This window comes from Pinus tabuliformis, chromosome Q (assembly GCF_031772625.1).
Source record: "Pinus tabuliformis cultivar Carrire ecotype Pingquan chromosome Q, CPIR1, whole genome shotgun sequence".
NCBI lineage: Eukaryota > Viridiplantae > Streptophyta > Pinopsida > Pinales > Pinaceae > Pinus > Pinus tabuliformis.
The window spans coordinates 1,239,828,468-1,239,842,267 of record NC_142296.1 but is presented as its reverse complement, the minus strand read 5'-3'; the positions used below and the strand labels follow the sequence as shown (position 1 = coordinate 1,239,842,267).

The 13,800-nt window shown below is 37.9% G+C and overlaps 1 protein-coding gene across 3 annotated transcripts; it reads left to right on the top strand.

Moving 5' to 3' along the window:
* Positions 1 to 2,946: 2,946 nt before the first annotated feature.
* LOC149224298 (uncharacterized) lies at positions 2,947 to 5,830 on the top strand. Of its 3 annotated transcripts, none has more exons than XM_089386078.1 (10): positions 2,947 to 3,084; positions 3,187 to 3,287; positions 3,379 to 3,498; positions 3,649 to 3,788; positions 3,891 to 3,991; positions 4,099 to 4,202; positions 4,567 to 4,857; positions 5,090 to 5,236; positions 5,328 to 5,462; positions 5,597 to 5,830. In XM_089386078.1, exons 1-10 carry the CDS (start codon positions 3,025 to 3,027, stop codon positions 5,622 to 5,624), a joined length of 1,227 nt encoding a protein of 408 aa, XP_089242204.1. In that variant the 5' UTR covers positions 2,947 to 3,024; the 3' UTR covers positions 5,625 to 5,830. The 3 variants fall into 3 exon arrangements, with proteins under 3 accessions (XP_089242204.1, XP_089242203.1, XP_089242205.1); XM_089386077.1 differs by having other exon boundaries at positions 5,538 to 5,830; XM_089386079.1 differs by lacking the exon at positions 4,567 to 4,857 and having other exon boundaries at positions 5,538 to 5,830.
* The last annotated feature ends 7,970 nt before the right edge of the window (positions 5,831 to 13,800 follow it).

Here is a 13,800-nt window from a genome sequence, read left to right as displayed (position 1 = left end):
CCCTTTCCAAGCGGCGCACCTGTACCAGGGCTGGATCACGGTTTATGTGCCGAGTCTCCGAAGTTCTTTGCACTCTAATTTTTAAGCTACCTACAACAGAAACCAGGAATACAACATTGTAAGTCATCATCAAATTAACCATAGTGGACAAATAGAAATTTGTTCTATGTGAGTTGGTAATGAAATTGAATTATTTCTTTCTGTTCTTGTTTGGATACTTAGCTTGAGAATTGGCCTCTCTCATTTTGGGATTCCCCACAAGCTTCCCCCATTCCGGGTGGGACTTCTCTGGCACGAGCGTTTTCATCTGCTCCATGCCCTGAGAACTGTGATAAACCCCATTTACAACCTTATTCCTTGCTCCCTCCACTGAGATTTGAAGGATAGTGACCTCCCCAACATCCTGGTTGCTTCCCATAAGAATTTGAAGAGCCCGACTAATCGACTCCCATAAGGATTCCCTACACCTCCACCCTATTGTAATTGCAACCCTGTCCCCCGAATTCCCAATATTCTTTCTGCCCTGGTTATTGCCACCCCAACAAGCAAGACATTGCTTCTTAATCTCGCACTAGACTACAATTATTATTCCGGTCCATGAGAGAGCTATCCTTCGCCATTGGGTCCCCTCAAGGGAGCTAAGAAAAAACCTACTTAGAGCAGTTTCTCTCCCCTAGTTGTGTCCCCAGTTACTGCACCTATTCCAGTGAACCTTATCTAGGTCCAGCGTTGGCTCTGGATTGAGGAATATCAACCCTATCAATAAGTCAAAGGAAACTTCTAACCTTCCGCCCATTTCTGAGACACTTTCCTTCTCGAGCCCCATTCTCAACCATAACAACTTATAAAAATTGTTTCGACAGATGCAGTGGAAATCCCTTTGGATGACCCAGCTGGTCGTTGAACGAATCAACTTTCTAGCCATACCCCAGGACCTATTTACCCTGAGGCCAAGATCAGGGTTCCCAAACCCCCTTCCCCGGATGACAACCCTGTTGATCTCTCCCTAAGATAGCAGGCCAAAACCCAAGAAGATCAGGATACCTCAACAGTGAAAACAATTGGGGGCACCATTACAAATATCCAGTGATCCGCTACCATATTCATATTTTCCAGACAGTCATGAGTGAGAGTAGAGATGACATACCAGTTCTTGCAAACGATAGCCGAACGTTACTCGATGTCCTCCAACCCTCGGCTTTCACCACCTTCAGCTACATGTCTTATCTTGTCTTGCTGCATGCGAATGCCTCTCAACCTATCCTTCTTAACATTTTGTTTTTCTATCCACCTACCCCGCATGTCGCCTGAAGGACTTGCCACGTGATTTCTTCCTTTGTCCGCTGCCCTTTCTCCCGCATGTCGCCCGAAGGACTTGCCCCGTGATTTCTTCCTCTGTCCGCTGCCCTTTCTCCCGCATGATAGTCTTGGGATGGGGTTCCACTGACTTTCCCATTATTGCAAATCATTAATTCTCTACTATCGTCGGCTACTCTTGCCATGAGTTTTCTCCAACTGCCTCTCCACTTGTTGACTGTGGTTGCATCTTTCCTTGCCCTCTTCCCTCTGCCATTCTTGAGACCTGACCATCCTCTCTTACCTCTGCCCTCTTAAGCGACTGCCCCCACCCTGTATTACCCATTACCCCACTGCAATTTACTAGCTCTCTTGGCCCCTGACCAACCTCTTCTCCCTTTGCTCATCGTGCCGACTAGCCGGCTAGTCCATCCTCGGCCTACCATGGCCGCTGACCGTCCTCTCCCTCCTCTAATCCGCAAGGCCTGTCACACGTCGATCGAGAGTTTCATGACTTATTATTATATTAAAAACATCTTTCAATAAACTAAATTATAAATAATTATATATTAACAAATGCTACGTAGTAGCTGGTACCTGCCGCTCAATTTAAATATGAAACTATTATAAAACTATATAACTTTATTTAGTGATAGGTTTAAATTAGGGAATAAGATTTTTACCAACAACTAAATTAATATATCCACCCACTTTTGGGAAAAAATAATATATCTATTGACGCTCAAATTATGACAATCTAAATGAATTTGTTTTGTGCTCACTATTGTAATTAATAGAAATGGAGCAAAAATCAAAGTCTTTATAAATTTTGTTGAGATTAAATTTATTAATTCTCTATCATTTCAAAAAAATAATTTAGTAATAATAATATATATATTTTAGTCATAATATGTAAAAAAAAATTAATAACAATGTTTATTGAATAGTTTAAATTTTAATTTTAAATTAAAATGATTATTATTTAAATAAATATATTCAATCTATTTAAAAATCTCAAAACAATTAACTTATACCATTTAAACAATTAAAAACTTATTTTAATATTTTATTATTAGTCCCTGTCGGGGACTATATGCGATCGATAGATCGCTGACCGCGCGTTGACCTAGTTGATTTTCCGAAATATTAAGGCAATTTCCTAAGTCGAACTAAGGTTTTGGGCGAGGAAAGGTTTTGGGGTCTTATTGCTGGCTTCGCATGGTTCGAGGTGGAGGCCACGTGGTCCCGCGGCTCCCACGCGGGCGGCATGTACTGTGGTGGTCTTATGGGCGGACAACTGTCCCTCCTCGAGATCCTGGAAAGTTACTCGGCTTGGGTTTTACGCTGTTCGCGGGCTTTGGGTTCTTATTGTTACTTGGTTGTTTAGCTTTGCAGTATCTGCGATTTTTCCTTTGTATTTGTTGTATTGTCTGCGGTGAAAACAAAATGCGATTCCTGCCTGCTCGGTTAACTGTATAGCAAACGTTTGGTTGCGGTTCTGTTGTTCCAGGTCCGGCTTGTATGCCTCGACTGTCTGGTGTCGCTTTGGTAAGTTCGGCTATTGTATTGTATTGTCTGCGGTGAAAACAGAATGCGGTTCCTGCCTGCTCGGTTAACTGTATAGCAAACGTTTGGTTCGGTTTAATACTGGCACTAGCAACTTTCTTTGCTTGTGTTTTCGCAGGGCTCGAGAGCTTTTCTACTACTTAAAAGGTGGAACAGTAGATTATGGCGAAGAACACAGTGCCCAATATGGCCATGCCCGCTTTGGCAAGAATTATGAGCAAGGTAAATGAATATAAGAGTTCAGCCTTTAACTATGAAATGTCTTCCACAAAATATCTTGGTTGAAACTAGAAGCATTCATTGCTTTGATATGAATTTTTACAGGCTATTATTCTGAATGGGATGAGAAACATCCAGTACACTTTGTTGGGCACTCTTCTGGGGTTCAAGTTGTCAGGGTCCTGCACAATATGCTTGCTGAAAAGGTAATCCAGTCACTCATTAGTTCAGCCTAAATTTGCTTTTCCGTTGGTAGCAATGCTGGAAAGTTGAAAAATTGTGCCTTTACGGTGCTAGAATTATCTTTATGCAGACATTCCAGGGACATGATAGCACTTCCGAAGGTTGGGTGCTGAGTGTTACCTCTTTATCTGGTGCTCTCAATGGAACAACTCGTGTCTACCTGGACGGAGTGCAGTGAGTTTCTCAGAAATTGTTTGCTTGTTTGTTTTATGATTTCTTTTCAGAGTTCCCCTGTTCTTGCTTTGGAATTTCAGACTCCCGAACTAGGTATTAGTATTGGGCAATGAATATATACCTAGTGGTAGAGTAATAAATGTTGTACAGGCTGGGATATACAATTATGAATTTGGAGCATCAGATAGTAGTAGAGCTTTTCTACTACTTAAAAGGTGGAACAGTAGATTATGGCGAAGAACACAGTGCCGAATATGGCCATGCCCGCTTTGGCAAGAATTATGAGCAAGGTAAATGAATATAAGAGTTCAGGCTTTAACTATGAAATGTCTTCCACAAAATATCTTGGTTGAAACTAGAAGCATTCATTGCTTTGATATGAATTTTTACAGGCTATTATTCTGAATGGGATGAGAAACATCCAGTGCACTTTGTTGGGCACTCTTCTGGGGTTCAAGTTGTCAGGGTCCTGCACAATATGCTTGCTGAAAAGGTAATCCAGTCACTCATTAGTTCAGCCTAAATTTGCTTTTCCGTTGGTAGCAATGCTGGAAAGTTGAAAAATTGTGCCTTTACGATGCTAGAATTATCTTTATGCAGACATGCCAGGGACATGATAGCACTTCCGAAGGTTGGGTGCTGAGTGTTACCTCTTTATCTGGTGCTCTCAATGGAACAACTCGTGTCTACCTGGACGGAGTGCAGTGAGTTTCTCAGAAATTGTTTGCTTGTTTGTTTTATGATTTCTTTTCAGAGTTCCCCTGTTCTTGCTTTGGAATTTCAGACTCCCGAACTAGGTATTAGTATTGGGCAATGAATATATACCTAGTGGTAGAGTAATAAATGCTGTACAGGCTGGGATATACAATTATGAATTTGGAGCATCAGATAGGAGTAGAGTAACAAATGCTGTATATCTCAGCCTTCTATGAAGCATTTATTACTCTTTTGCTGGGTTCATATTGATTGTCTATTGGGCATATATCTTGTTTCTACTGACATAATTGTTTCCATGTCACCTATTTTGATACCTGTGCTTAAACATCCTTCTCTTCTGGGGGATTGTAGGCCAGAAGATGGAAAGACAATCAAACCCTTCTCTCTGTTACAGCTGTGTCGTGTGGGAGTTATTATATATGATTGGTTGGACATTGCTTGGCTGAAAAGCTACTACAACTTTGGGTTTGATCATTTTAACATGACTTGGCGAAAGGTTGGGATTTCCGGGCTTATACAGAGTCTTCTAGGAAATGTTGGACCTTTTGCTTCAGATGATTGGACTCTTGTAGATTTAAGTCTACAGGTCTCAGTTGAAATCAATTCCAAACTCCAGACTTTTCCAAATACCTACTATTTCAGGTGGGGACTGCTGCATTTTTGGCCCACATTTGATAGAGACAAGTCTATCCTTGAAAATAAGATAGAGATGTTCAAAGCCCATAGTACTTGTTACATTCAAGTCCTCCTGTTTCATTGGAAGCAATTATAGTTTTATGTAGAATGCATGTAATATGCATTAGTGGTGGTTAAAAATTCTGAATTGAAGGATTGACTAAACATTGATGTTTCAAACCACTTTTGCTTGAAACAGCTATGCCACGAGAAAGACACGAAAATTGTTTGGAGTCACCATGCCTTCAAGTCTGTCTGGAATTCATCCTCTTCTCTTTATTAGGACGCTGCAGATGAGCCAGTGGTGCTATCCCAGCAATGTGCCACTTCCTTACAAAGGTTACAAGTGAGTGATTATTGAACAGACAGATTTCTTTCCTGCTTGCTTGAGCAATTGGTTATGTTGTTACTACTATTAACCCTAAATTTCTTAACAGTGACGAGGATTGGCAAGACAATGATGGAGCATTAAACACAATCTCGATGCTTTATCCCCGCTTTCCTGAGCCCCATCCCCACTGCTTGCTAAGTCCAGAATTAACGGATGGTCACTCGTTGCAACCAGGTGTTTGGTAAGAACCAGAAAATAACTTGTCTCAAGCTTTGAGAAAGACCTAATTAAGATTTCTAATTTGTGAGATTGACAGGTACTATACAATTGTGGAAGCTGATCACATTCTCTTTGTTATCAACCGAGAAAGAGCAGGGGTACAATTCGATATATTGTACGATAGCATTTTTCAAAGATGCCGAAAGCAGACCAGAGTCATTAGTGTTGTTCCTTCTGTTCACTAGGCAATGGATCATATATGCTGTAATGTGGAGAATTGTATGTGCCACTTATCTAGATTTGATCAAAGAAAGTAGTGAAATCTGCTCATGTTGTAGTTCAAAGAAGATTAAAGTTCATAAAAAGTGACGGAGAGTATTGGTTGAAATATTCTTGTGGCATTTCTTGCGACATGGGTGGCCCTGCAATTTTTTTAGTGTTTAAACCAGAAAAATTTACTACATGGTTAGTTTATTTTTAATATAGGTATGTAAATAAAACTTGACAATTCGAAGAAGTAACTTGTTAGGGTTTATAAAGTGTAGATATTCTCTCTTGCTAGATCTTTCTGGGTTTTGGGTATTCTTAACTATTTTTTATATATATAAGAAATATGAGTTTTCAAGTCCAAGGATGTTGTCCCAATGGTTAGGTGGGGAGGTTTGGTCTCACAGGCCTTGTGGTCAAATCTTGGGCAAGACTATGTATGCCTTAGAGTTTGCTTCAAACATGATTTTTTCAATTGCAAAGAAAGGAAATATGAGTTTTTAGTAGACTCTTGATTGTAATATAATTTGGTTATGTATTAATATGAAAGGAGTATATTGGAAGAATTATTACAAGGTTGTAATATAATTTGGTTATGTATTGATATGAAAGGGGTATATTGGAAGAATTATTTATAATGGAGAACCATGAAGTTGGTAGTATATATATCTTAATGTTTACTCTTTTTAAGCAATGAGAAAATTGCACTTTGATTTTTTGTTTGTTTGTTTGTTTCGCTTAATAGAAAGGAAGCTAAGATGAATTTAAAAAGGGTCTGTGCCATGCAAAATATCTTCCTTATATGTCTATTGATAAGTGGCTATGATAAACACCATTTCAAATTGTTGCTTATAAAAATTATGGAAAGTTAAGTTGAAAGAATGATTATAGTTCTTTCAACTTTGCACTTTATGAGAATGATTATAGTTCTTTCAACTTGGCACTTTATGAGAGGCTTTACGAGAACTAAAACACATTTTTCCTTTCCCCTCCATTTTATAGAATTTGGCTATGAGAAATATGTTCTCACTTTAGATATTCCTTAACTTGAATATCATCTTCATGATAAAGTTGGGAAAAAAACTATTTTGAATATGTCCCATTGCTAGGATTAGATCTCTACCTTTTGTTGTCCTTTCTATCACACCTCCATTACCTAGAAAGCAACTCTACTCTTAGGTCATGGTCTCATTTGGGTTGTGGAATTTTGAGTAGCATCATGATTAATTAAAGTGCAAATGACCTTTTTAATTTGTAAGAAAACAATTGTTATATTTAATCATGCTTTGACAATTGGAAGCTTCTCATGGTACGAAAACTCATTTATTTATGTGAACTTATACTTGAAAATGTTGTTCAAGTTTAAAATATCTATGTGCACATGGAACACCCAAGACCATTGCTAAATTTTGCATGAGGAAAGTGTTCATTGCACCATGAGCAAGGAGTCACGTGGTGCCTATCCTAAACAATTAATCTTATCTTGATAATCTCAATTCCATTGGGGGAGGCCTCACCAATGGCTTCACAATGTTGTTAATGAATAGAGAGATGACACACATAGCCTCATCCTCTATCTAGTGGAATTATATGTCTCCAATTCTCACTCTTTGATGTAGATGCTAGTTGCAAATGAACACAACTCTATAAAAAACAATGGGCACTAGGAGTATATGCTCCATAAACCCTTGACGAGAAAATTATATTAATTCATCATCATTCCTATGCATTTCTTTCTATTGTACAAATGGTTCCTTTATATAGTTTAATATCCCCAACCAATTGACATTATCCACTAAGGGTAGTTGCCCATGGTTTCTCAGGAGCAATCAAGCTTTAAAAGGAGGAGGAGAAATGAGAACATGACATGGATTTGGATATTTTCTCTTTGCATCTCAATTGAAGGCTCAAGCGAGTTTCAACCCATTTGTCACTCCTCATGGGGCTCGACAACCATTCTAGTCTTGGGTCTCACCCCCGTTGGGGAAGTGGCTTCCTCCTCCACTATTCTCCGCATCCTTCTAGCTGGTTATCTCTACAGGAGGGAGGCCAATCTTGCTGCATTTCTTGTCCCTATAACTCACCTCCTCGTTTTGCTAGCAGGTTTGTTGCTTTGTTACCTTTTTTAATTACCTTGTTTGGGGGCGAGTTGTTGATAAGGTGCTGAAGCATAGAGATTGCTATTTGAGAATTGCATTGCATTGAGATTGCATTGAGATTAACCTGAATGGTATCATTTATGTCCAAACATGTTACTAGATATGTAATCTTTCAATCATGGGTTCAAGACTCCATAACTATAATTTTTAAATGCTTAACTTATTCTTTGACCTTCGAGAATGATCTATGTAAATATTGAACACTCTCCACCACGACTTTAATTAACAAATTTATATTCATAATAATGTTTATTTGGTCATTATCATTTTATGAATATTTCCATAATATTCAAATGTAAAAAAATAAGAAAATTCTATGTTTTGTGCACCATGGTTATTAAAATACATAACTTACTTTAACACCTTCCTATTATTTTAATATGTTTTATGCACCATGGTTCTTACAATACATAACTCACTTTAACAATTTCCAATTCTTCGTACATTATAATTAATTATTATGCAATTCAACATATTTTATACCCCGTGCTTATTAAAATACATAACTTACTTCAACACTCTCTAATTCTTCATACATTAGAATGCATTATTATTACCTTTTATAGTTTTTTTCCCTCAAGTTTTCTATGATTCACTGTTAAATTTTATTATATTTTAATTATTAATCTAAGCGTTTTTTAAATCATGAGACATTGGAAAATTATATCTAAAACTAATCTTATTTTAAGAAATACAAACTCAACATTACAAGCATTTATCAGTTCAATGACATTTATGACAATTCTTACTTAACAAAGGCAAAGTTCATTATATTTCACTCTTCGCATAAAGTCAAAAAGTTCATACAACAATTGGCCATCCAATTCATTAAATCTTAATACATGTAAGCATGCCTACAACACACTACTAATGGAAACCAGCTCTCATGATAACGCAAATTAAATCTCATAATAATAAGTGACCAAATTGTTCTGTTAACCGGTAGGGACTAGCGCCACAACAGTGGCTCCTTGTTAAATTTAAAATTAATAAAAATCTTCAGATACAATCTTTATATATTCACACTTAAAATATATATGTATTGTAAACTATAAACAAAATATAATGTAATAAGATAATCAAATGTAATTGGGCTAAGATAAATAAAATATATTTGAATTTATTAAGGCGTGTGAATAAAGAATATGTGGAATTACTTCAATCGGATGAAAACCGTTTATAAAATTAGGTAAATATATAAAATTTCAAAAAAATAACAAACGAGTTATTTGTTGTGAACCTCAAAGGTTTAAGTTGTCTAAAACCAATTTTCATTCCAAATAACAAAACTCTCCTTTAAAATTATCTTTGGTAAAAAAAGGAAAAAAATACCAATTTGTATTCCAAATAGCAAAACTCCCATTTAAAATTATCATTCGAAAATAAACAAGAGGGGGGAATTAAGCCAATCCCTGGATCCTCTAACCTTGAACACAACACAGTCACATGCGAGAGAGAAGGGCATATTTGGCGGTGTTAAAAGTGCCTAACACAGTCACATGCGAGAGAGAAGGGCATCTTTGGCGGTGCTAAAAGTGCCCAGCCAAACTTGAGAGCTTTCACTGGAATGGACGAATCAATAAGTGATAACTCTTCTTTTCCCATGAATTCCCCAGAAAAGAGAATATTTGCATCTATTTGTAGTGCAACAATTAGTACAAGAATAATTGCACATTTTATATATCTCATATTCATCTTTGCAGTTCCTAAATTACATCAAAGTATAGCCTATAGATACCAGTTGAAAATAATTAAATTCTAAGAATAGAAAATGTTGTAATACTTGACTCCAGATATAGGCGCAGACTAATGGATGAGGAAGCCCAATTCAGAATTTGAAGCCAGTTCTTTTGGACACCTAGCGCCGGATATCATTCATAAAATATCAATGAATCTCGAATTCAACTTTGATACAAAGACAAATCCCAATCTCTTAACAACTTGGGCAATTTATATTGGATTTACAGAGAAAATACTGGGGTGTGATTACGTAACACAACGAAATTTGTAATTGCTTGAGTGAAGGCAAAAATCGGGAACATGACAAATGTATGGATTCGGTTATGTTTCTTGAAATTGATTTTAGTTTTAATTGGAACTGAGCAACGTGACAGTACCACAGTTTATTCCATGGAAGTAAGTGATTCTTTATCGATTGTCTCCTAAGTGCTTTTGAAAAATCCTTCTGTGGATAGAATGTTCTAGACATACCACTTTAGCAAAATGAAAAATTGGAGAGCACCATTCTGAGTATAAATGAAAACTCAAAAATCCAAAACGATTTGAAATGAAATATAAATTGCATCTACAAAAGTCTGGTGCAATTCAAAGCTTGCTGTGAGAAAACAAAACATACCATTTTTCAGATTAAGTCTCTTACAAGGTGTTCAAGTATATCATTCTTCAATCGACAAAAAGTAATTCAAACTGATATGGGCTTCCCTTGTTTTTCTCCTTTTTCACTTCATTTATTCCTGTATTACCATTTCTGTAGTACTGCGTTACTGTACATTTTGACATTACATATTTGTTAGATACTTTTTTTCAGAAAGAAAAGCATTATATTTATATTAAGGCAATATATACATCATAATTCTGATGGGTCTCATGAAACAAGACCGCCACTGAGAGGTCAAATATTTTAGGAGAAAACAGCATAGCATCTAGAAAAGGAAGAGTTGTAGCATCACATAGGAACATATTGAAAACTTGAGGAAAAAGTCATCACCACCATTGACTCACTGTACTTCAGGAATGGGAAAAGAAACCCACAACATTTCTGATTACAACCTTCAGGATCAAAAATATAAACTCTATACCCTCCAAGACGTGCTGCAGTCATGAGATAGGAGGATAGAGTGCTGAGACAGAAGACAGCACATATTTGAAGGAAATGTTTGAATCCTCAAAAAAATTTAAATTCCTCCATTTCCAAAGGCACCAGATTGTTGTGGGAAGGATTGGGCGTTTGATAGCATCTTGTCTTCCCCACCAGGCAAAAGCTGCATCAACAGAAGTGAAGTTAGGGTGCTGAAAAGAAAAATACGAAGCAAGATCATACCAGATTTGTTGGGAGGCCATGCAATTGAAGAACATATGGAAGTTCGTTTCCTCCTCCATTTTGCATAACACACATCTGCTGGGACCATGCCAAGATCGCTTCCTCAAGTTTTCCCAAGTTAAATTCTTGTTGTAAAAGACTAGCCAAGAGAAAATGATCACTTTGAGGGGGCAGGCGAGCTTCCACCATAACACTGGGAAAATCTTTCTAGCCGGCTTAATTTTCTTGGAAATGAGATCCGAGTAGATGTCCTTGACAGTTGCTCGTGAGTTTGAGAGAGATAACGACCATACCATATGGTCATCAATCCCGGCCCGCTTCAGACCTGCTTGATCAATGGATAATTTGAGGTTATCCCAGAGGAAAGACAATGCCTGAGGGATACCAAGATCAACTGCATTCTTAAGCAGAGGATAGGGTCCTCTCCATTTATCAATAATCCTGTTCCAAGTGAAAATACCAGACCTGTGGAGATGAAAAAGAAGAGGATCTGGAACCTGTAGATTTCCTTTGAAACCAGCAAAAGAGTCGAGACCAATGAAGATCTTCCTACCATAAAAAATTCTCCATTTAAGATTGTCAAGAAAGTAATGCTCAATTCTCCTGAAACTAAGCCAAATAGCAGACCCCTGTTTGATACCAATAGAGCCAAACCTGAACCAGAACTCCAAGCTCCTTCCTTTTTGATATTTATGGCGAATAATTGCACTCCATGGATTTGTGTCAAAAATGCCTCTCCATAAGGATTTATAGACAAGGGCTTTTCCAAAAATCCTTATATCCTTCAGACCCTAACCACCCAATTTTTTTGGTAGAGATAAGAAGTCCAATTTTGAAAGATGGATTTTGCCTCTTTCCGATTTTGCCCCCCAGATAAAATTGGCAGAGATTCTGTTCATGGCCTGAATAATGCTAGCCGGAAGAAGAAAAAGGTGGGCCCAGTAGACCGACAGCTGCATCAATACTGCTTGGGCAAGAACTACCCTTCCACCTAGAGATAAGGACCTGAATTCCCATAACGATATCTTGTTATGAAAACGTTTAATAAGCCACCTCCAATCATCCTTTGAATATGCCTTAGGTTTAAGGCGAAAACCCAGATACTTGATTCCATCAGACAACGGCCTGGAGATAATCCCAAAGAGCTGGGAAATCCAATTTATGAAGACCTCATCTGTATCATTGTGGAAGAGGACCGATTTTGACTTGTTGATGGCAAGCCCAGAGGCCTTTTGAAACCGGTCAAGAATAGACTTGATGCATATCCAAGAGACTTTAGAAAGCATAGCAAATAGCAGAACGTCGTCTACGAAGAGGTTATGAGATATATGTATATGCTTGCAGATTCTGACCGGAACATAATCTTTTACCTCCACTGCGCGGTTGATATGCAAGCTCAGAGGATTGATGGCCAAAATGAAAAGAAGAGGCGACAGTGGGCATCCCTGTCGCAGGCCCCTTTCCGCCCGAAAGAAAGGAGAGGGAAAACCGTTAACCAAAACAGCATAGTTAACATTTTCAAAACAAGCCATAATCCATCGAATCGGGCCCTGCTCCAAGCCGATTTTTGCAAGGAGACTTTGCAGATATCCCCAGTCCAGTACATCGTATGCTTTCTGAAGGTCAATTTTCATGATAGCTGCATTTGTTTTGTGCACAGACATAGAATGTATGCATTCTTGTGTACTGGCAACTGCATCAAGAATATTACGGCCCTTTAAAAAAGCATGTTGGTTAGGAGAGAGAGAAGATGCCAGAGTCCCTTTAATTCTCTCTGCAATAATCTTAGAAATAATCTTGAAAGTTATGTTGCAAAGGGATATGGGCCTAAAGTCCAGAAAAGATTCAGGCTCTTCCTTCTTAGGAATAAGAGCAATGAAAGTGGATGAGATGTGCGAATGAATGCTGCCTGAAAGTCTGGATGCTTCCACCATGCTGAGCAGGTCCTTTTTGAATAGGTCAAAGAAATGAATAAAGAAGTCAATTGACCATCCATCAGGCCCAGGGGATTTATCCTTCTTAAATGATTTCATAACATCAAGGAGTTCCTTTTCAGAAACTGGGCAGAACAGGGCTTCATTTTTCACTTGGTCAAACATCTCTGGCATCAAATCTATGCCCCATCTTATGTCGTTGAAGGAAATCTCACCATTCCTGCTGTATTGTTTTTTGAAGCCCATAGCCTGCTTAGTAATATCCTCCTGTGAGACAGCTAAATTGCCCTGGATGTCCTTTATTTTCCATATGAAGTTCCTTGCTCTCCTTGCATTTGCATATTTATGAAAAAATTTCGTGTTTTTATCTCCATCCTTCATCCATAGTGCTCTGCTTTTGAGCCTCCATTTGGCTTCCTCCTGTTTCAGCAAACAGTATTTCTCCTTTTCCAGATTCCTAATGCGGCATTTCATCTCAAAAGAGCATGTGGAGTAGTCTGTAGATGCCAGTACCTGGTCCAATTCCTGTTGGATCCTTTGAAGGTCTTTTTTATCCTTCTGATGTTTTTGAAATTGCCATTTTTTCACCAGACCCCTTATCTCTACCAATTTATCTTTGAAGGAGGAGAAAATAAAATCTTTATCTCTGTCCTTTATCCTGTTCCATGCATTCTAAATATCCTGTCCAATTTTAACACTACAAATTGATATGAAAAACTCGAGGAGCAGGGATATTCAGGAAAAGCTGGGCGAGTGTTCAATTTATAAGAAAATTGGGCTTCTTCTCAGTAATTTATATTGATTTGTTTCAATCAAATCATGTTGTTCTTTCCTTATCCCATGGACTTTAACAGAAATATTACAGGGACTAGAGCGTCATATGTCAATTACGTTGACCATTTGGAGACTTTTGTGGGTTTTTTGTATGCAGGTTGAGTG

Coding starts and splice junctions, on each gene's coding strand:
- LOC149224298 (XM_089386077.1), top strand. CDS start 3,025: ATGGCGAAGAACACAGTGCCCAATATGGCCATGCCCGCTTTGGCAAGA. Junction 3,499..3,648: donor GTCTACCTGGACGGAGTGCA/GTGAGTTTCTCA, acceptor AATGTTGTACAG/GCTGGGATATACAATTATGA. Junction 4,858..5,089: donor CCAAATACCTACTATTTCAG/GTGGGGACTGCT, acceptor TGCTTGAAACAG/CTATGCCACGAGAAAGACAC.